Source organism: Vombatus ursinus, unplaced genomic scaffold, assembly GCF_900497805.2.
Source record: "Vombatus ursinus unplaced genomic scaffold, bare-nosed wombat genome assembly UNPS02010219.1, whole genome shotgun sequence".
NCBI lineage: Eukaryota > Metazoa > Chordata > Mammalia > Diprotodontia > Vombatidae > Vombatus > Vombatus ursinus.
The window spans coordinates 8,782,387-8,806,815 of NW_020949997.1; the positions used below are offsets into that span (position 1 = coordinate 8,782,387).

At 38.9% G+C, this 24,429-nt stretch overlaps 1 protein-coding gene across 1 annotated transcript in view; it reads left to right on the forward strand.

Moving 5' to 3' along the window:
- Nucleotides 1-24,429, forward strand: part of FBLN7 (fibulin 7) — an 84,428-nt gene that overhangs the window by 21,451 nt on the left and 38,548 nt on the right. Inside the window, exon 2 of the mRNA XM_027853928.1 lies at nucleotides 23,871-24,030. Within this exon, the coding sequence (XP_027709729.1) occupies nucleotides 23,871-24,030 (160 nt within the window). The remainder of the gene's footprint in view (nucleotides 1-23,870; nucleotides 24,031-24,429) is intronic.

Genomic DNA, 24,429 nt, shown 5'->3' on the forward strand with positions numbered 1-24,429 from the left:
CTTTCATGATTGTATAATTCATTTACATTGGCTTCTTGGTGGTTTCTTGAGCATGATATTCCATTTTACCTCTTGTTGCCTTTACATTGACTTTCTCCCATGCCTCGGATGCTCTTTCTCCTATGCCTCTTTGCTTCCCGGGCTTCCTTTAAGGATCAGATCAATCCCACTCTCTGTAGACTTTTCCTGGTCTCCTTAACTGCTAATGCCTTCTCTTGTAAGGTCAGCTTCATCAATGTTGTCTCCCCCGTTAGAATGCACACTCCTTGAGAGCAAGACTTTTTCCCCCCTTACTTTGTATCCTTAGCACATGGTTAGTGCTTATTTACTGAATAACTAACTTACTTTGTCCCTTCTTTACTTCTCTTCAGGTGTCTCATGAGCCCTCATAATCTCCTGTGACATCCTGCTTTTCCCTACATCACCCGCTAGGCTTCAAAGTCATCCTTGCACTCTGACCTCTCCTCGCCAATCAACACTCCCATTCCTCATCCTCTGACTGATGTCAGATTTGAATAGTTCATAGGCTTAACCCTCAGAGGACTTTAAAAGGGGAGCTTGTTAATTGGTAGAATGCATAACGGAGATAGTTTTGAGCAGTGACTTCTTTCTGGTTCCCCTTATGAAGAAAAGGAGCCAGATACTAGGTTCTCACTTCTGAGAGCCAGCCCTGGCTTTATGGGTCAGGGAACTTTTCTAGAAAGCTTTGTGAACCTTAGTGTCCTTGTGTCCTTTTAAGTTTCTTCCTTTTCTTCTCGTGACTATTTCTGACTCAGACAGATGCTGGTGGGTAAAGGATGAAGGGATGAAACCCAGACAGACTGGTTAAGGGAAAGTAAAATATAGATCAGGCTGATTCTCATGCTAACCACAAAAAAAATTTTTTTTGGATTACCTCAAACCAGAAACCCAGTCCTGTCTTGAATATCCTCACCCCTAAAAAATCCTTATTGGGCATCAGCTTTGATTCATAAGCAAAAGCAACCCTTGGCAAAGTTGTAAAGTAGGAAGTATCCCTATTTTTAGAATGTTTTAAACTTTGTGAAGCACTTTCCACAAAACTACCCCATAAAAGAGATATTTGTGTCCATTTTGTAAATAAGCAAATTGAGGCTTAGAGAGGTCAGATGATTTGCCCAGGGTCACATTGAGACAGGATAATTTAGTAGATAGAAGGCTGGCCTTGGAACCAGGAGTATGAGCCTGGACCAATCACTTAGCCTCCTGGGAATCTGGTCTAGGCAACTTTCCATTAAGTAGAAGAGAAGGTGCTGATCTATATTGGTTAGGGAGCTTCCTCACCTACGAGTTCCCTAGGCCAATGAAATCACAAATCCAATTCTCATCCCTACATTATAGCTAGTACCACGGAAGGACTCTGAACTGGGATTTCCTGACTCCAAGTCCAGTAAATCTCATTGTCTCTTATAAATGGAATATATTCTCAACTTCTCCCTTAGGTATTGGTTAATGACAACATCCAATTTCCCATTTGGATCTGATCTCTCCACCTTCATGCTCCCACTCTTTCCTGCCTCATTTCCTCTTTCCCCACTCAAAACTTAATTGCCTTGTACCATATTCTTTCTGGGCTCTGCCCTCTGTAACACTGGCCTAACTAAATAAATTCATGATTGACTGTAATGTGTATATTATATTACTGTATAATATATGAAATAATCCTTAGGCTAGCATATGTTTCATTCAAGTACAGGTAGCTCTAGGGTAACCTTGGAGCATAGATTTAGAACTAGAAGGGATCTTGCTGGTTTTCTAGTCCAAATTACTCATTTTATTAGATGAAAAAACTGAGACCTAGGGAGGAACCTCTGAGATTCTATGATTCTATGATATTAATCAGACAGTTGGACATGACTGAAATGACTTGAGCAACAAAAAATCATATTGATGGTTGGCAGTAAATTAATATCCCCTCCCCAAATAACATCTTTTCATTTTATTCAAAAAAATTAATTGATAAATTTTGGTTTTATATAATCTTTATTTCCCACCCCTTCCCAGTGAGCCATCCTTTATGACAAAGAATAAAGAGAAGTAAAAAAAACAATTCAACAACACTGTTCAATATATCAACATAGTCCAACAAATTTTCATTTTAATAGGACTTTCTAGAGATAAGACTTTCCTAAAATTAATTTTAGGTACTACAAGAGAGATGGTCTTGAGTTGATAGGTCTTTCTGTACTCCTCTCATTACCTGAAACTGAATACTTATTCCTACCAAGGCCTACAGAGAGGGCCAAAACCATAAATAGAGATTCTTGTGCTTGGGGAAAATTCAGTTTTGTAGTGTTTTTTTTTGGGGGGGGGGTGAATGGCAGCAGTGAAGAAAGCTGTCCAACAATGGGTGTAATTGTGTTAGAAGAGGAAGCTGTCTGTCCCCCATCATCCTAACGACCCTTTGGGAATTGGACCAAAGGCAGGCCCTCTCTGCTTGAGACAGGGAGCCAGGGCCCCTAAGAGTGGTGGCCTAGGGGGAGGAGGGAAGAATGTCCTATTATAAGCTGTTGTTGGCTGGCTGAGGCCCATGAAGTCCTCATGTTGTAACAGTGGTTGCTACAGGACAGAAGTGCTGCTCCTTCCCCACTTGTATAACCTGGCAAAACTCCACTTGCCCTGTGTTAGTTATGGCTCTGGTTTGGACTCAGGATTCTTTTGCATGACCTGTCAAATAGATGGAAATACATCCTTTCATGATTAGGATTCACATTCCTCTTACAGATTCACAGATGTTTGGGGCAATAGATGTACACTGTTACGAGGACAGACTTGGGTATTAGGTTAATCAAAACCTTTTGATGATGCTCATTAAAAATGCCTGGAGGTAAGAGTATTCACTGACTACAAAGTGAAGAATAATGATGGTTATATATTTCATACTTAGTGCTGACAAAAGCGTGTTTTACAAAACATTTAAAAGAGGAAGCAGGTTAGGTGGAACATAAAATAGTCTTTCCCAACATAAGTCTTAGCGTCCTAGGCAGGAGCAGGATTAAGTAAATAGAGGAGCAAAAGAAAAATACCAAACTGGAAAACTGAGACAGTGCTTGCAAAGTGAGCAATGAAATCTCATTAGCTCATCATCAGTATCTGGGGAATTAGCCATTCTCCTGCCTCTGATATTCTTTTCTCCTTCTTTGAATAGTGAGTAACTACCCGACTCCATCTAAATAAACACATTTTTATTAAAAACAACCCATGGTTTGGCAGGAACCAAATGTATCCATTTCCAAGTAAGTAAAATCTGCATCCCAAGAAATTAATCTTTTTTTCCTTGAGTGCACTCAGCCTAGTGTGTGGGAAAATATGTACCCATCTGGTTGGATACAGATAGATCCGATTTTTCCATTCTTGAGATGAAGTCATCCTTAGATCCTTTACAGAGGGGTACTTGGTGAGCTGAGGTTTGGAAAGACTTTGGGGTTGAGTGACTTGGAAGAGAGGGATCCACTTTTTTGGGAAGCAATTTAGCACCTCATTTCTTGCTTTTCAGGGGAGTGGAAGCAAAGATGGGGGTCTGGGCCATATGAGATATCATGTGGTCAGGATATCAGACCTCTGAACTGGTAAAAAGAAATGAGATTCAAGGGTGTTCTGGCCTAGCATAAAGTGCTGTATGAAGGAAAAATGATGCTGTTGTCATAGTGGGCCCATGAAATTTTTGAAGACCCTGAAGTCTACTCCCTCTCCCCACCCCATACATACTCTTGCCCTTTTTCTCCCTTCAGGACTCCCCCCACAAAATATATCAAATATTAAAAACATTTTTAAGCATTTAAAACTATGGCAAACTATGCTAGCATACTGAGGGAGATAAAAGTTTAGTTAAGACCTAGTTCCTGTCAATTCCATTCAATTCACTAATTTATTAAGCACCTACTATATGTGAAGCACTGTGCTATGCACTGGGAATTTTTTTTTAAAAATCCCTATCCTCAAGGAATTTATATTTGACCTCAAGTAGCTTGTGTGTTTTTCTTTCTGTCTGTGCCTTCCTTTTTTGAAACACACTCTCTAGACAGCATGTAAAATGTCCTCCTTACCATGATTGGTTAACTATCTGATAATGAATCCTTCCCCAAGTACTGTATACAAAAAGAGTACTGGCTTCGGACTCATAAGGCCTGTTTTTGAATTCTAGTTTCTTACTGACTGTATGACCTTGGCCAAGTCACTTTCTGGGCTTTAGTTTTCTCAGAAGTAAGATGAAGGGGCTGGACACATGATATCAAAGATATTTTTCTAAATCCAGAATCTTCTGATCATATGAAATCAGACCAGGTTTACATTATGGCCTCCTGTCTCTTACAGCTGCAGATGAGGCCAACTCAGGTCATTCTGGGGATCATAGGATCCATTTAGATCTGGAAAGACCTGAAACATGGAGTAAAAGCCTTTTTTTTTTTTTTTTTTTTTTTTTTTTTACAAATAATGGGGGCCAAGAAAGATGAAGCAACTTGACTGACGTCACATACATAATAACCTGGATTGAAAACCAGGTACTTTGACTCAGAGTCTAACACCATTTATTCATTTTATTTATGTCCTTTCTTGCCCAGTCTGCCAGTCATCACTTAGTTCCTTTTCCTCTTCCTCCTCCTTGACCTTGTCCTTTTCCTCTTCTCCCTGCCCCTTATAAAAGAATAGCACACTTTTTCTCTCAAAGGTTCATTTACACTTATCACTTAGGAACATGGACTCATAGATTTAGAGCTGGAAGGGACCTCAGGGGTCACCTTTGTCTTCTTACAGGGGAAGAAGTTGAGGCCCAGAGAGAGTATGACTTGCCCAAGACCACACAGATAGCCTGTAGCCAAGCTGGAATTTGACCCCAGTTCCTCTCACTCCAAATCCAATGTTTTCCTTATTATGCCTTGCTGCCTCAGTTATCCTTCATGCAAATGAATTATTTGTATAACAAAAAAGTACTTGTGAAACCAAGGGAAGCAAGTTCTAGTCATTTAAAATGGTGATATTTATAAGTGCAAAAAAACACAAACTGCTGAAATGTCCCACAAATGGGGACTAGCTGAGCAAAACAGTACTGTTAATAGAATGTCATTAATAATGACAAATATGAGGCTTTTTTTTTAAAAAAGGAAGCGCAATACCAAACTGTGCAAAGTAAAGAAAGCTAAAGCTGAGGGTTAGCATATATGCTGCCTATATAACAGGCATATAGAGATGTAAATGCTCTACAAAGATGATGGAGAGGGCCACGACAACAACAAAGGTGTTGAATAAGCAAGGCCCTAAATATTGACAAATTCACTGTGTTCACTGTTGTTGTTGTTGTTTGGTCATTTCAGACTTGTCCCACTCTTCGTGAGGGGTTTTCTTGGCAAAGATACTGGAGTGGTTTGCCATTTCATTCTCCAGCTCATTTTACAGATGAGGAAACTGAGGCAAACAGGGTTAAGTGATTTGCCCAGGGTCACACAGCTAGTACATGTCTGAGGCCAGATTTGAACTCAAGTCTTCCTGACTCCAGGCCCTGGGTTCACTTGTCTCCAAAGGTAAGGTTTTTTACTGCTGTTGTTTTTTGGTTGTCCCTTTTAAATAAATGTAGAAGGAAGAGACCTAAGTCACCTGTGTTTAGGAAGCCTAGCAAAACAGATGAACATACCTCAAAGAGATTCTATGGGGTCTAAAATCCAAATTGACTTAGAAGGCTTAGTTTGGTTCGTTTATCTCTTTAGAAGTTCAAGAGAAAGGAAGGAGGTTCTTGGGATAAGATGAATTGAGAGGTTTTCATGTTTATAAAATCGTAGAATGTCGGGACCTAGAAGGATTCCTATTGATTATTTGAGGCAGCTAAGTGCTGTAGGCTGTGGATAGAATATTGGATATTGATTGAAGAAGGCCTCAGTTCAAATCCTTCCTCAGATATTTACTAGCTGTTTGACCCTGCACATGTACTTAATCTCTCTGTGCCTCGGTCTCCTCATCTGTAAAATGGGGGCAATACTAGTACCTACCTCCTAGGCTGTTGTAAGAAACAAATGTTAATAGAAGAGGAAACAGAGATCATACAATTGGTAAATATTGGAGCTTGAAATGGTCCCAGAGCTTCTCATTCCAGGTGCTTTTTATATTACACCGAAGCGCCAATTCTAATATCCAGGTGTCCCCAGCCTTTTAATAGAGGTAGGATTGTGCTGTGGACAGAATACTATGCTGGAACAAGGAGACCTGGGTTCCATACACACTGCTACATTGACTAGAGCTGTTAGATATTTAAATCACCTCCCCTCTGTGGGGCCTCAGTTTCCTCCCTCATAAAAGGAGGGATGGAGGGAGTTGAGGTTGCACTAAGTGATTCCTAATACCTCTTCTGGCTCTAGTATTTTGAGATTCAGCCCCTCCCCACCTTTTCTGACAATCTTAGGCACAAATAAATAAGACCTGAAGTGATCATCCTTAGGAAAAAGGATAAGTGATACTGATCAGAGTTGGGTTAGTTTAAGGAGATTGGAGAGTGCCCAGCTTTATATTGGCCATGGATAGGGAGAAAGGGATGAGGCTTCACAGGTTGGAGTAAAGTCTAGGTAGGAAAAAGTAGGGGCATGCTAATGGAGTTGCTTTGATTGGAGAGTGATGCAATGGAGAGCTGGATTTGATTAGCAAGTCCCAGGTTCAAATCTCATCCTTGACATTGTGTTACCTTGTCATAGAGGAGTGAGTCCCTTAAACTTTTCTGGCCCTCAGTTTCTTTATCTGTAAAATTAGGGGAGTTGATTAGATGCCCTCAAAGGTCCTTTCCAGCTCTAAATCTATGATCCAGTGTATAACTTCCAAGTTATTACAGAATTTAATTCAATTCAACAGGCATTTATTAAATGATTAGTACTAGTCAAGTATTGTGCTTAGCTTGGGAATACGGAGACAAAAATGAAAGAGTCTTCGCCCTCAGGGAGCTTCCATTCTATTGGAGAGAGATATGATACACAGATAAGTTAAAAACAACAGAAACAATAACAACCCCCAAAGTTATACAAAGTATTCTCAAGAGGAAAGAAGCCATAATGACTAGAAAGATCAGCTAAGACCTTTTGTGAGAGATACCAAGAGGTAGAGGTAAGGAGTGACTGCATACCAGAAATGGGGTGCTGCTCATGCAAAGAGCTAGGAGATAGATGTCACATACCAGGAACAGCTACCAGGCCAGTTTGGCTGGAATGAGTGAAGTCAGGTAGGTGTTACAGATCAGGGATTGTTTTCCTTGAGTTGTTCCTTTCCAGCCTAATTAAGTTTCTTGAGGGTAGGGACCACATTTTAATAATTGTAATTATCTCTCCCATTCTCAATCAATATTTGTAGTATTCTCAATCAACGTGTAACAGGGGCATTGAACAATCAGTTTTTTTTCCAATGAGGAGAGCCTTATGCAAATAAACTCAAGTCCTGGTTACATTTTGTCTGATGAATGTCAAAACTCCCTATCTCTACTTCCTCACCCACCTACTACTCAATCTCCTAAATTTGTTTTAAGTCCCCACTGGGCAGTTAATATTCTTTCTAAGGTCAGCAATGACTCTTTAATTAATCAATCCAATGGCCTTTTCTCAGCTCTTATTTTCTTTGGCTTTTGTGTAGTATTTGACCTTTTCTATTCACCTTACTCCTACACCCTTTCTTTCTTAGCTCCTATTTGCTCCCAAATGCCCCTTTCCAGTCTCACTAGGCCCTAAACATCTATCCTGAAGTCCTCTTCACTTTTCTCTCTTCAATCTCTTAGTTACCAAACTCATCCATTTTACTTCTTTGGGCCCAAATGCTAGTGGAATAGAGTTAGATTGAGTAAACCTCCATACTTTCATACCACTAACTGGTTCTGTTGTGAGAGAAAATGATACAAAACAGGCCTGGAGTAGACTGAGTTAACTTTGCCCCAAGGCAGACTGATCTGGGACCCTTCTGTGGGTCTTTTGGGGAAGGAGCATCTAATGATAGCTTCAGAATTTTGTTGGGAGCTCCTTGGACCCAAGGGAACTTCCTTGTGGACTGTGTTTTATTTCTTTGAAAAGTGACTTTTATTTCTTTGTGGATTGCTTTACCTGGAGGTTACTGAATTTGCTCTTATTAAAGGAATCACGTATTTGAACCCTTAGGCTTGAAGTGGTACATTGTACCAAATACGGAACCTTCATGTAAATCTATATTTTCAGCCCCCATTAAGCAACAGTCCTGTGTTTCCAACTACTACTATAATAATATTAGACACCTACTTGTGCTTCATGCACTTTATAAAACCAGTTGATCCTCATAACAACACTGTGAAGTAAGTACTACAATGGGCATTATCACCCCATCTTACAGATTTGGAAAATGAGGCATGGGAAGTTTAAACGATTTGTCTATAGTCACAGAACTAGTAAATGTCAAAGAAAGGATTCAAATTGTGGCTTTACACACATATACACACACATATACATATTTGTTCCTGATGATAGCCATCTCTAGTGTAGGAGGGAGAAAAAAGGAAAAAAATTACATGATAACTTTATTGTATATTTAAATGTAATAGCAAGTTGTACATAATAGATTTGCAGTTTCATGTACAGCCATCTTTTTTTTTCTATTCTACTATGTTGTGGAAAGACTTGTTTTATTTCTTAAGTTCCAAATAAAAGAGATAAAATTTAAAAACAAAGAAACAAACACATGCCTCCCCTGACTCCAAATCCACTACCCTGTGCTTCATCTATTCACTCCCATTTGGGTGTTACTTTAGCTCCTCAAGATCAACATGTCCAAAGTGGGACTTATTCTCACCATAAAACCTGGTGCTCCTCTTGAATTCACTGTTTCTGTGATACTGCCACCATTCTTCTAGTCACCTGGGCTCAGAACCTCCACCATATCTGACTGTTCTCCTCTCTGTCCACATCCATCAGTCACCAAGCCTATTCTGTTTCGCTCCACAGTTTCCCTCCTCTCTGTCCTCTCTACTCTCAACCTCCAGTCTCTTTCCCTTTCCAATCCATCATCCCAAAGCTACCAGATTAATCTTACTAATACAAAGGTCTAATCTTATATCTCTCCTTCCCTCCCCCCTCCCATTCCCATCCTTCAATATCATCCTATCAACCATAGAATCAAATACAAATTCCCTAGCCTAGTATTTAAGTTTCTCTATGACATGGGTCTTACCAACTTTTCTAACCTTCTTTCACTCCATCCTCCTCCACATAATCTCCATTCTAGTCAAACTGGACTATATAGTAATAAAAGCAGAATCATGTAATAGAAAGGACCCCAAATGTTGAATCCAAGCATTTTGGGTCTGAATTCTAGCTCTTCTACTTATTAGAGTGGTAGCATGGGATAGTTGGGAAGACTTGAATACAAATCCTGGTGGAAGGAGTGGTGGAAGGAGTTTCCTCATCATGGAGTTCTCTATACTCATGAAATCATTGGTCCAGTCTCCATATTTCTACTATTTACTACCGGCATCCTTGGTCAAGTCACTATACTCTTTGGATCTGTTTCCTCTGTTTCTGTAAAATAAAGGAGTTGGATTATGTGACTTTTAGTCTTCTGGTTGGTCTCTCTGACTTAAGTCTCTCCTGCCTTCAGTCTGTCTTCTACTCAGCTGCTACCTAAAACACACGTCTGATTGTATCACACCCTTACTCAATAAACTTCAGTGACTTCCTGTCCCCTCCAGGATCAAATATAAAAATCCTTTGTATGTCTTTAAAGTCTTTCACAATCTGGCCCTTTTTTCTACCTTTCTAATCTTCTTATACTTTACTCCCCTTCACATACTCTATGATCCAGCAATGCTGGCCATCTTGCTGTTGCTTATACGTGACACTCCATCTCCCAATTTTCACTGACTCCCCGAGACCTGGAATCCTCTCCCTTCCCACTTCCACCCATGCCTCTTGGTTTCCCTGGCTTCCTTCACTATTCAGTTCAAATCCTATGTTCTGGAAGAGGCCTTTCCTGATTATAACACTCCACTCCTTCCCATTCAGTGCCGATCTCCTCTCATTTACTCTCTCTCTCTCCTTCTCAGTATGTATCTATATATACGTATATGTATACATATATGTAGATATAGATGTTTGTATATGTATGTGTATAGATGTGTGTTTGTATATGTATATATACATAAATGTACAGATGTGTGTATATAAGTATGTATACACAAATAAAATATATACATACTATCTATGTGCATGTATGTACATATGTGGGTATGCGCTCCCTTTCTAATGGAGAGATAGCATGCAAGCAACTATGTACATACTATATATGTATACACATATACTACATATATGTACATACTATATATACACACATATAATACTTTACATATATACAGTATAAATGGAGGTGATCTATCTATCTATCTATCTGTCTGTCTCCAGTATAAATGAGAAGTAATCTATCTGATCATCTCTCTCTCCAAATATGGTATGTATATGGTTGCTTGTTTGCTATCTCTCCCATTAGAAAGGGAGTTTCTTGGGAGCAGAGACTGTGTTTTTCCTTTCTTAGTGTTCTCCAGTGCTTAGCATGATGCCTGGCATATAGTAAGTGATTAATTAATGCTTGTTAACTGATTGATTGACTGACTTTACAACTATAAATCTGTGATCCTAAATATTCTTGAATTGAACCTTTCCAGTGACACTACCCAACAAAAACAAAAACAAACTGATAGAAAACAAAAATAGCTCAGTGCCTTGTCTTTGCTATCCTAGGATTCCAGTTGCTCTTGGTTAAAGAGAAATGATAGCATGATTTTAAAAATGATTTACTCATTACTGAGCACACATTTACCAGCTTAACGTTAGCAGCTACATTTGAGGATCTGTACTCTATACATGTGGGGATTCCTTCTGCTGATGTGGACAACACTCCAGCTATAGCACTGCAGACAAGTCTTAGTGATGGCTTCTACCAAATAAACAGAGAAGGGTAAAAGACAAAAGGCACAGGAGTCCCAGCTCTCCAGGGGCTTGAAATGTAGAGAGGATAGAGAGTGGAAGAGAAGAAGGAGCATGGGTCTGGTCAGCTATGTTAGAGGGGCAGAGGTGGCTGGTTTGCAATGTATATATGCTGCCAAATACATTACTAATTGTTTAGAAGGAACTTAGATGCTGATGATAATGATGTTGCTGCTAATGGCATTCCTGAGGATCTGGCACAAGACTTGCAGCAACAAGAAATAAAAAAAAAAACCCCAACAAACTGAGTAAATACTAAGTTGAAAAGTAGATGCTGATGAACAGATAGATGAAAGAGATGTTCTAGGCTAACATTTACCTCCTTAATTCATTCAACAAATATTAACCAATTGTACATTACTCAAGATGTGCTCTGATTGGGGTAGAATACAGTGGGACTGTCATTTCCCTTATTCAGGACACTATAGCTTTTGGTTTTTTTTTTGCTTAGGCAATTGGGGTTAAGTGACTTGCCCAGGGTCACACAGTTAGTAAATGTCAAGTGTCTGAGGCCAGATTTGAACTCAGGTCGTTCTGACTCCACGGCCAGCGCTCTGTCCACTGTACCACCTAGCTGCCCCTATTATAGCTTTCTTGATCATGGGACTTGGGTCAGGAAGACTTGGGTTCAAATCCTGCCTCAGATACTAGCTGTGTCATTCTGGTCAAGTCACCTAACCTCTCTATATCTCAGTTCCCTCATCTGTGGGATGAGGGGGTACACTCAGTGGTCTCTCAGGTCCCTCCCAGTTCTAAATCTATGTTCCTATGAATGGAGTATAAGATTAACTCTCCCATTTCCATGACTTTGGTGGCACAGCAGATAAAGTGTTGGAGCTGGAGTCAGGAAAACCTGAATTAAAATCCTGCATCTCATTTCCTAGCTGTGTGACCTTGAGCAAGTCACTTAACCCCTGTCTGCTTCACTTTTCTCATCTGTAAAATGGGGATAACAATAGAATCTACCTCCCAGAGTTATTGTGAGGAGTATTTGTAAAGCATTTTGCAAACCTTTAAGTGCTATATAGATGCTATCTATGATGGCAGTGATAATGATGATGATAATAATGTTTTCCCTCTCCCACTCTTGGGGTGTCCTTTTCCTTCCTAAGTAGAGAATTGAAACAATCACCCACGGAATTCAGATCTATAGCATTCTGAAGATAACCAGAAGGGTGAGAGGAAAGTCCTTTCTTGGCTTGAATTAACCAAACAATTTTCTCAGTTCTCCACTTTAAGTTTATGGTGTAGAGAAACATCCTCACCTATCCTAGCCTATCCTAGCCTATCCTATCCTAGCCTGTTTTTGAAACCTAGACCTCTCAGACAATGAAGCCCAATTGTTTTCTATTGGTTGATATGAAGGGTTTGGAGAGCTGGGGAGCCCAGTTAATGGTGTCTATATGGTCTCTTAGTCATCGATAGGGAATTCTTTCCTTCTGTAAAAGATATAGAGGTATTTATTTTCAGGTCAGGATCATAGATTTAGAGCTGGAAGGGACCTTAGAGGTCATTTATTTCAGTCCCCTTTATTTGAAGATAAGGAAATTGAGGTCCAGAGAAGGATATGACTTGCTGAGGTCATACCAGTAATAAGTGACAAAGCTGAGATTTGAACTCAAACCCATATGATCTCCTTTAATAACCGTGTACATTGGGAAGAATTCCCTCATCAGGACTTTCTTATACTTGTGAAATCAGGTCCAGAATGAAAAATATAATAAAATAGAAACAAAACAAAACAACTACATGTGAGGCCTTAGGTTTGGGAGGTCCTCAGTGGTGGGAGGAAAAAAAAAGTTTAGATCCCCAATGTAGCCCATCTGTAAACCTCTGGTATTTTTCTTTTTTAAGGTAAGATGCCCAAAGTAACCAATCTCTAAATCTTTGGTATTTTTCTTCTTTTAAATATGAAATTGGATGTATGAAGTTTGTTTTATAACAGTTTGTTATTGTCTTGGAGATGAGCTTGAAATATAGCCCAGAAACTTTTTCATTCAATAAAAAAATGATACTTTTTATTTCATCACAGTCACTTCCAATGTAAGTCCCCAACCCCCTACAGAAATTTTCTTTGTAACAAGTAAGTACAGTAAAGCCAAACAAATCAACATATTGTCCATGTCTGAAAACGGATGGCTCATTCTGCATCTGTATTCTGCCCTCTCTTCTGAGACCCAGGCTTCATACTTCATTATCAATCTTCTGAAATCACATTTGGACAATATATTGACTAAAGTTCTGATGTATCCAGAAATATTTTCTGTGCCACCATCACACATTATTTTTAAATAGCATTTTATTTTTTCCCAATTACACATAGACATTAAAAAATTTTTTTAGTTCCAAATTTTCTCCCTCTCTCCACCTCCCCTCTCTCTGAGATGGTAAACAATTTTATATAGCTTATATATATATGCAATTATGCAAAACATATTTCCATATTAGTTCATGTCATCACATATTCTTGAGGATTTTCTTGTCTACCTTCTTCATCTTATAGATGAGGAAACAAGATGTGAACTGTTGTTTTCTGATTTCAAATCTAGTGCCCTTTCCACTTTACCTCATTTCCTCTCTATTTCTGGGCTTCAGAATCTTCATAGATTAAAAAAAAAAGGCGGAGGGATGGAAGTCATTCTCATGAAAGTATTGTAAGAAAGAGATAATAGAAATGAAGAGAAACTTGTGGAATAAACACACAAGTTTTGTCAGACAACGTATCAGTTGTATGCTTTTCACCAAGATTGAAACAGGAAATGGTGTCACCTAGGCAACAGTCTGCTATCCAGGACCAGTGGTAACCAGGACCCCCAGGCAAAGAGTGAACACTTCAGTCAACCCATTGAGAACAAGTCATTCTTTCCCTTTTCAGAGAATGGTCTGTTTTTCTGTTTCTTTTGGGTGGGGGATTGGGAAGGAGTTCTGTGGATTCTGGAAATCAAAAGGAAAAGGGAGATGTCTGTGTTATAACACTCCTCTGGTTTAGCAGTTCAAAATAGAAAGAAAGAAAGAAGAAGGGAAAAAAGGAAAGAAGAAAGAAAGAAAGAAAAAGAAAGGAAGGAAGGAAGAAAAGAAAAAGAAAGAACAAAAGAAAGAAAGAAAGGAAGGAAGGAAGGAAGGAAGAAAGAAAGAGAAAGGAAGGAAGGAAGGAAGAAAGGAAGAAAGAAACAGACTTCTGCTAGGGAAAAGATGTACAATTCCTACATGACTCAGACTCCAAAGTCTTTAAACTCTTAGCTTCAAGGTAGACATTTTGTAGTGTGTTTGGCACTTTAAAAGAATACCTAAGGTATCAAAACATCTGTTTTCCCATTTTTTTTTAAATGCTGAAATGAAATATAGTTCTGACTTGGAAAAAGGCTAGCATGAGTTGTGGGCTCTGATCTACAAACTCATGCTACAAAAGAGCTGCAAAGTGATTACAACTCTTGCCTATAGTCTCTGAGGTAGGATTACTCTTTCACAAAGAAATGAAAGAAATCTATGGGAAATCATTCTTGCATGAGGAGGTTCATTATTTTAGACCTGTTGGCTAGGTCATGTGAAAAACCCAATATGTACTAAAATCTTGGGAAGCTTCAGAAGCCTGGTGAATTAGTCCCTTGGTGACTTTATAAAAGCTTTGTACTGTTAGATGATCATCTCAGAGTTCACATTCTGGACAGTAAATGTGAGTCCTGTGATTTCCACAAAATAAGCTTTCTCTCCTTTATAAATTTTTTTTTTTTTTGAGACTGGGTCTTCCTAAATCTCCCCAGGCTGGAAGTTTAGCTGCCACTCATGGACCTGATCCCAATACTGATAAGCTGGGAAGATTTTTTCCTGAATGTTTGCCTAGTGGCCCCCTCCTGTATTTCCTTCCTCCCCAAGGGGATCATGTACTTAGTGCAGACACTCGTTCACTATCAGCCTGACAGCTGTTCAAAATGATTGAACTCAATAGATCCACCAGCCCCGGCACTCCCATAGGAGGGATTACAGGTGTGGGCTACCACGGTGCAAGCTTCCTTTCCTGAATCACGTTTGTCTATTTCTGCTGCAACAGGAAGTGTATATAGACAGTAAAGGAGGGGGATATTAAACAGCAAAGGTAATCTGGAAGGAAAGAAAAGCTGTTCCTGGGTCCCACTGGTCACTGAAATATTACTTCTTTCTCTGTGAAAGGTGTGTGTGTGTGTGTGTGTGTTAGTGTTATAAATAACTTTTAGCTCACAGAAAATCCTATTCAATGGAAACCACCTGGAACCCTCCCCAAAGCAAAGAGTATTTCCTGGCTTAGAAAAGGGAACACAAAATTCCAATGGAAGCCATTTAAGCATATTTGGATGGTAGGTGGATGAAATGGCCTCATACTTCTCCTACCTCTAACATTCTCCTCACACCAGCATTACCCAACATTCTTAAATTTATTATGAATGGAGGCTAAAGGCCTTGATAATGATCATGCCAGATCTTCCACTCCTGGATCGGGTAGCAGAGAAGAATATGAAGGGGCCAGCAGAAGCCATTTTCTATGGTGGTTGACCACCCTCAAATTAATGCTTGCTTGTTGAGAGAATCCTCATGCCTAGGGAACTCACTCCAGACTCTGATTTAGAGACAAGCTACAGAAACACCTTCGTGAGGTTAGTTTGTGAAGAGATCATATTTCTAAATCAGGTACTGTAATAGGAGTCAAGTCTGACTTCCCAACTAGGCTGATGTATGGTAAGGAGAAGCCTCTGGCCTTTTGATTTGGGTTCTCTTTCCACCCATGTAGACCATAAGATACTTGAAGATATAAACAGTAAAAGTAATCTGGAGTTAACATAATCAACAGCAACCAGGCTAGAAAGAGGGAAGGAAAAGCTGTTCCTGGGTCCCAGTGGTTACTGATAGAAATACCAACTAGCCAAGAACTGAACCAAATAGAAGTCCATGACTTTCCATACATTCTCCATAGAGAATTCATCCATTGTACTGGATATCTACTTCTGGTCATAATAATTTGTGTACACCAATGCAGTATTCATATTACATGCTATTCACCTGTTCTACTTCACTCTTGCTACGTAATTGGATTACCATTTCCATAGCTCTCCTCTACTTTTCCCGATAATACATGCCCTGATCATGTTTTTTTTTTTTAAAACCTTTTTGTGCCACAGTCTGGTAGCTGGGTGGCTCAATGGATAGAACACTAGACTTGGAGTCAGGAAGACATGAATTCAAATCCAGCCTCAGACACTTCTAAGCTGTGTGACCCTAGCTCAGTTTCCTCATTTATAATATCAAGACAATAATAGCACCTGCTTCACAGGGTTGTGAGAATAAAATATCTATTATTATAAAGCTCTTTGCAAACCTTAAAATGCTGTATAAATACTGGCTATCATGATTATTATCTACAATTCATCATGATCTCTGGAGGTTTCCCATTCTACTTTGGTACAGATTTAAATGGTCAGGGAGCTTTGTCCCATATTGATTCTAAATCAGCCTTTGTGCAAATTCCACAGATTGCTCCTAGTTAACCTCTATGGGGTTAGGCAAAAACAAATCCAACCCCTCATACACATTACAACTCTCTGTAATGAAAGATGGTTATAATGTCTTTTTCAGATGAACTGTTGTCTAGTCCCATCTTCCTTATACTATACTGGAACAATTGGTTTTCTGAACCCAGGTATAGGATTTTATATTTATCCCTATTAAATTTCTTCTTAGACTCGTCCTATTGATACAGCCTGTCAAAGCATTTACAAAATGAACCAAACTTACCCATTACACATATGCACTAAACTCAAAGCATGTTGGACATTGAATTTGTGAAAGACTCAATTAAAATGACTGTTCTTACTAAAGAGAAGCTGCCATAAGTGCACATCTCCTGACTTTCCTGTTGGGTTTCCATGTTAAATGTTTGGGGTGACGTGATTCTTCACAGCAAAGATTACTGTGCCATGAGAAAAGTACATTTAAAAACAACTGATCTAGTGTAATTCCATCATTTATAAATGAGGAAAACCAAGGCTCAGAGATATGAATTGTCTTATTAAGATGACACAGTGAATCAGTGGAAGAACTGGGATTTGCACTCAGGTCTTCAAAGGCCAACTCTCATGCTCTTTCCATTGTACCAATATGGTACAAGGCCCCATATCTCAGAAAGCATGTTGGTATCCAAACCTCACCACCTAGTTCTTGATAAAAGAATCAAGTCATTGTAATATAAGCTTGATTTTTTAGTTTCTTTCCAAAAGACTCTAGCTTCCAGATACATTGGTAGAGGTTTATGCCCATCAAATTATTTTCTTTCAAGTTATGTGGCAACTTGCCCAAGCCTTTTCTATTCTCACTAAGCTCTCTGGGCTCAAGGAGTAACAAGTCTCACAGCAGCTGCTGCCAATAATCATCCCACAAGAGAGCTGGAAATTCCTCATTGGAAACCCCCACATCCTTCTCATTTCCCTGGCAGCCTCACCCTGACAACTGGCACCCCCCCCACCCTGCTCAGGGCTCTGCAGAGCTGACTTGCACCCTTAGTTTATTCTGTAAACAACCATTCTGCATGGTTCATTCATGGAACCAGGGCTATCCTTGTTCAGAGAGATGGGAACAGAACTTTTGCACCCCCTGACCTTGTTAGCAACGTATTTCTCTAACCTTTCCCTGGCTATTATTGTGCCTCTCTTTCTCAATGGGAATCATAGGATTTGACTTGAATTCAAAATTCTTTCATTAACTCTCTGATGTATACTCTCAGGATCATGGCATCTCAAATATAATATATAAACCAAGAAACTACATAAAGAAATAGTCTCTAGCTCTGAAAATAGAAGTTAATAATTTCTTAACTTGTCTTAGTGATAATTTCATCCTTTATAGGTAAAGGAACCAGCAAGGATAACTTCTATTCTGGACCAGATTCTCCAGAGGCAGCATGGTTTAGTGGATAGAATATTGGCCTTGAATTCAGGAAGATCTGTGTTTGAATCCCACTGTAGATACTTACTAGCTTTGTGACCCTTGGCAAATCATTTGAGTTTTCTGTGCCTTAGTTTCCAGACTTTATGGCTTCTAAGACCTCTTCCATCTCTAAATCAATGATCAATTTAAACCAGGAAAAAAAAATGGTTACTATGATAGAAATGATGGGAATCTTCAGAGGAAGAGGACATTATCTCTTAAGAGTTTTTGATAACAAAGGAGAGGAAAGTTGGGCATGGTATGACATGCACCATAGATTTGGGGAGAGCAGAATTAAATAGTTCGAGGAAGACAACTCAAGAGGAATGGGAAGTTTTTAAGAATGAATTTATGTAGATATAAAAGAAGCAGTTTTCATGATGAAGGAAAAATGGAGATATCTAAAGAAAGGTGTAAATATAGAGAGAATGAATCAGCCAACTTTTATTTTTAAGAAATGTAAAAAAAATGGGTTTAACTTGAACTCATCAAGGGCAGCTAATATTATCTCCTTAATAATCTTCACTATCAACTCCTCATTCCCCATTTTAAACATTCCATATGTGTACATATGCACACACATATATAATTTCTTTTACTTTTATTCTGAATTTGCCAGATAGAATAAAATGAGCATTTTTCTATATAGTATAGAACAGAAGGATAGGATTGTATATGAAACTGTGGATTTCTTATGGAGAGTTTATTTTTCTTTTAAGCATGATAAATTCAACATGTAGATTTTCAAAGCTATCCTGCTTGTCTATAATTCCTTCTCCCAAGTTTTTGTATCATTCATACCTGCCCTTGATGAATTCAAGTCACCAGGCTCAGATAAGCTTCATCTCAGGGCGCTAAAAGAATTAGCAGTTGTGATAGCTGAGCTGTTTACAGCTAGCAAGGCAGCATAGTGTAGGGGAGAGGGCACTGGAGTGGGAGTCAGCAAAGCCTGAATTCTAATAGCACTTCAGATACTTACTAGCTGTCACTTAACTTATCTGTACCTCAGTTTCCTCATCTGTAAAATGAAAGGGATTGGACTTGATGGCCTTTAAGGTCCCCTCCAACTAAATCTGACCTTATGATCTTTGCAAGATTGTGGAGAGATGTGACAGGAGTGGAGAAAGGCAAATATTGTCCTGATTTTCATGAAAAGAAGTCTGAGCACTATAAGCCAGTGACTTTGTCAATATCTGGCAAAATTCTAGAATTATTATGTGAATAGTTAGTAAACATCTGGAAGGGGAAATGGTGATCACAAAGAGGTAGCCTGGCTTCATCAAGAGTTGGTCAAGCCAGACTCACTTCATTTCCTTTTTTTGACAGAATTACTAGTTCAGGGGAATGCTTACAGATGTGATTTACCTGGATTTTAGCAAAACACTTAAGAAAGTGTGTTATGCTGCTCTTTTAGGACAAGATAGAGAAATGGGGAATAGATGACATTAGTTAGGTGGTTCTGGAAACATGTTGAATGGTCAGATCCAAAGATTTGTTATTAATGGCTTCAATGCCAACTTAGAAGGAAGTCTAAAGCTGAGAATAGCAAAGATCTGTGATTATTGACCTGGTGCTGGTCAACATCCATATCAATTATTTGGATAGGGGTATAGGTAGTATCCTTATTAAACCTGCAGGTGACAATGAGCTAGGAAGGAGAGCCAACACACTGGGTAAGAGAATCAAGCTCCAAAAAAGATCATAGCAAACTAGAAACCATCTAATCCAATTCCTTTATTTCATGAATGATGTAACTGAGGCCTAGAGAGGTTAAATAATTTGCCAAGGTCAAATTTCTAGTGAAGTGGCAGACATGAGATTTGAATCCAGGTCTTCTGATTGTAAATTCAATATATCATGATGCCTCCTGTAAATCTAAAAGGATGAAATTGAATAGAAATAGATAGAAAATCAATTCAACAAGTACTTATTAAGTGCTTGTTATATACCTAGCACTAAGTGCTAGGGATACAAAAAGAAGACAAAATTAGTCCCTGCCCTCCTTCATTTACCTTTGGTCCCATCTTCTCCAGTCTTCTTCAGCAGATTGCCCCCTCTCTCATCCCCACTCTCTCTTATCTTCACTCTTTCCCTACTGCCGATAAGCTTGCCTATATCCCTTCCATCCTTAAAAAGCCTTTTCTCCCTGCAAGACATTGTCCTCTATCTCTCCTCTTTGTGACTAAACAACTTGAGAAATCCATCTACACTTGGTGCTTCCTCTTCCTCTCCTCTCACTCTTTTCTAAACCCTCTTTGACCTGGCTTCCAACCTCATCGGTCAATTGAAACTGCTCTCTCCGAAGTTACCAGTGGCTTCTTAGTAGCCAAATATAATGGCTTTTTTCTCAGTCCTCATTCTTCTTGACCTCTCTGCAGCCAATGACAGTACTGATCACCTGCTTCTCCTGGATACTCTCTCTTCTCTAGAGTTTTTGTGACACTTTCTCTTGGTTCTCCTATCTGTCTGACAGGTCTCTTTCAGTCTTCTTTGCTGGTTCCTTTTCCATGTTCTGCTCATTAACTATGGGTATCCCCCTATGCTCTGTCCTGAGTTTTCTTCCCCTTTCTCTATTATCTCACTTGGTAATTTCGTCAGTTCCCATTGGTTCAACTATCATTCCTCTAAATATGCCTCACAGATGTATGAATCCTGAGCTGTAGTCTTGCATAACACCTTTTCGGCACTTTGAACCAATGTTTTATAGGCATCTCAAATTTAACATATCTGAAACAGATCTTAATGGCTTTCCCTCCCAACCTGCTCCTAATTCTGAACTTCTCTATTATGATTGAGAGCACTGCTATACTCCCAAGTCACTCCAGCTCACAGTCTCTGGGTTATTCTCAATTCACAATGAAGTCACACCACATATCCAATCTCTGGCCAAATCTTGAAATTTCTACCTTAATAAAATCACTTCTTTATTCCTTTATTAATGTTCTTAAAGCTGTCACCCTAGTTCAGGCCCTTGCCTATACTACTGTAAGAGCATTCTAGCTCGTCTCCTGACTTCAAGTCTCTCCTCAGGCCAATCCATCCTTCACTCACCTGTCAAGGCGATTTTTCTTAAAGAAAAAAAAATAGATCTATCTATATCACTCCCTTGATCAATGAGCTCCAGGTGTTCCCTATTACTGGAAAGATCAAGTATAAAATCCTCTTAAGTCATTTAAAGTCTTTGTAACCTGACCCCTTCCTACTTTCTCAATCTTCTTACACTTTATTGCACTCTGTACTCCATGATTCTGCTGTGCTGGCCACTTGCTAATCCTCAAACATGATACTCTGCCTCGTGGCTGTTCCCCATTCCTAGAATTCATTCCCTCTTCACCTCTACCTTTTCATTTCCTTGGCTTCCCTCAACACTCAGCTACAATCCTACTTCTTCTAGCCCGCCTTGCTACTACTGCCTTCTCCCATATTATCATCCATCTCTGTACCTGATTACTTACCTATTGTATCTGCCTTTAGAATATGAACTCCTTGAGGGTAGGGGCTACTTTTTTTTACCTTTCTTTGTATCCCCAGCATTTAACACACTGCCTGGAAAATAAGAAGTGCTTAATAAATACTTGTTGACTGACTGAATAACTAATGGAGGAGACAACATGTAAATAACTAGGTGCATGTAAGATCTCACTTTTTTCCTCTCTCTCTCCTTCCCTCTCTATCCCTCTTCCTCCTTGTCTCTGTCTCTTTGTCCCTCTCCCTCTCTCTCTCTCTTTCCCTCTCTTCCGTCCCCCCACCTTAGCTCTCTCCCCTGCCATCGTTCTCCTTCCTCTTTCTTTCAGAGCTTGTCCCCTTAGTGATTTCAAAATTATGTTACCGCTAGTACAGAATTCTTCCATATTCCAATCTAGCTACTCTTCATCAAAGAGGCGTCATGCTATATAGGATAGTGTGCTCTTTAAAGTCAGGAGGACATAGACTTAAATCCCACACTAGACATTCTCTCTATATTGGACAGGTCATATGATCACACTGAGCCTCCATATTCTTATCCATTAAAATGGGGTCAATAATAACACCCACCTCCCAAGGCTGCTGTGAAGATCAAACGAGCTCATGTATATAAAGTGTTTTGCAGGCCTTAAAGCGTTATGTAAAATTGAGCTACTATTACAGTCTTCATCTTCTTAAGTGTTATTTCTACTTACTTTTATAGTCCTTCAAGCACAAATAATATCTTCAAAGATGAGAATAGTTTGCTGTGAACATATGGACAAATCGCTTACATTTTCTGTTCATTCGTGGACTTCCTTACAGTTTTTTAAATTGGTTTGAAATGGTTTAACTGAGCTTCATGTCAAGTTTGGGGTAGGCTCATCCTTTGTACCCCTAATGATTTTTATTGTTTTGTGAGGTGACACTGAGTGTTAAACATAAAGGATAATAGTAGGATGGTGACTTGTCCCTGGACCATTTCTATTTTTATTCCATTGAGTATAACTTGGAAAGAGAAAAGGATAATAATGATTATGATGATAAATAATAATAATAATAAATAATAGTAATTCAGCAAATTCAATCTGACCCCTTTAAATAAGCTATTGATAATGAATAATGGGAAAATCTATAAATGTAAAGATGTTTACTTTAACATAATTTTTTACAGATTAAGTAGCAGAAATAGTCACTGCCATGAGGAAGATATAAGAAACCATTTTAGTAAAGAAACATTTATGAAGTACCTACTGTTCCAGGCACTGTGCTAAGTGCTGGGTAAGGAAGTACTTATTCTATTTGCCCAGTGGAGAAATATGGCAGTCAAGGACAATGCTCACTTAGAATAAATTTGTAAAATATGATTGAGGATGGTCTAAAATTATGCTCGATATTAAGACTATTTTAAGGTGAGGATCCTGGACTAATGAGCCTACCAATATAATACAATATAACAAATAAGGTAAGTATAATACAACAAACATTTATTAAACAACTACTGTGTGTAGAGCATTGACCTTAGATCTGGGAAAGATCCAATATTTATTTATGTGGAATGGGACTGTGGAGCTTATAGTCTAGGAGACTGTCTTGATGCTAGGGCTTTGGCTTTGGGAAAATCACCAGCTAAATCAAGTTTGTGACAGGAATGTGCTGGAGCCAGTTCATTCTAACTCCCTAGAGCTGATTGTTAAATGTTCAGTGTAAGAATTTACACTTTGGAAATTGGATAAGACTTGATTTAATGTTTTGTTGATTGTTTAGACTTAAGAAAGTGACAGAGAAAATGCGATTATTGCAGATTAAACTTAGACATATGTCCTGCATACTTTACTCCCCCACCAGTCCATTGTTAATTATTTGCCAGTACATCAATACTTTTGGGTGATATGCTTTAAGGCAATGCCAAATTGCTACCTGGCAGGCTGGGTTGGCCATAAGCACCTCATCTTCTCTCCATCCCACTTTAGGGCAAACAGAAAAAAAAAATCTACCATTTTATATATCCAGAATGAAAAGAAAGAAAAAGCTCATCTGAAGTCCAGTTTTCAGAGTATTAGGGTAGGCTGAAAGAAAGAATGTGGTGTCATTGACATGTGAAAGTTTGATTACCTTTGATCCAAAAAGATTCCCAATTACCAAATAACATTGTATGACCAGCTTTGTTTATTTCCTTTCCCAAGATGGGTAATTTTTTTTTCTTGGAAAGATTAATTGGAGGTGAGACATTTACACAAAGTATGATGGTTTAGTGACCTGTTCTGACAGACACTGGAACCAGCAGAAGCAGTGTGAAGGGAAGACAGGTGCATGTAAGTATCATTAAACCTCCAGGAGCTATGGCCAATGGAGTTTGGGTTTATACTGGCTACAAATATGTATGTGTGTGTATATATGTATTGGCTGGATCATTGAGAGGATACTCACAAACAGAAACATATCATATGGCTATTGGACTGACCCAAATGCTTGGTTTTTTTTCTTCTGCAGAACTGTCTCAATAAACAGCAGCTCCTATCTGCTATCCGTCAAATGCAGCAGTTGTTAAAGGGCCAAGAGACTCGCTTTACAGAAGGGATTCGCAACATGAAGAACCGGCTGACCATGCTCCAGAATTCTGTGAACAAAGCTGTTCCAGATGTTCCAGCAGGTAAGATGGCAAACCAGCAACCAGGTGCTACAAAGCAGTGATGCTAGCATCTGTGGCTTTTTCTAAGTACTATGGTAACTTTAAATTTGTTTTTCTTTCCCAAGGCAACCTATGTGGTTCTTGATTACATTGACCCAATTTTTAAGATGTTGCCAAATAGCTCTGGTGTAGTAGAAAGATCGATGGATCTTAATATAGAAAGACCTGGGTTCAAATCCAGGCTTTACTCTTTTCTAGCTAGGTGATATTTATTGAAAGAAAAAAAAATCTGTGCCTCAGTTTCCCTATCTGTAAAATAGGCACAATATAAGATCCATTTTGCTTGTTTTTCAGGGATGTTATGAGAAAAAGTGCTTTGTAAACCTTAAATTACTATGCCAATATGTTACAATGATTATT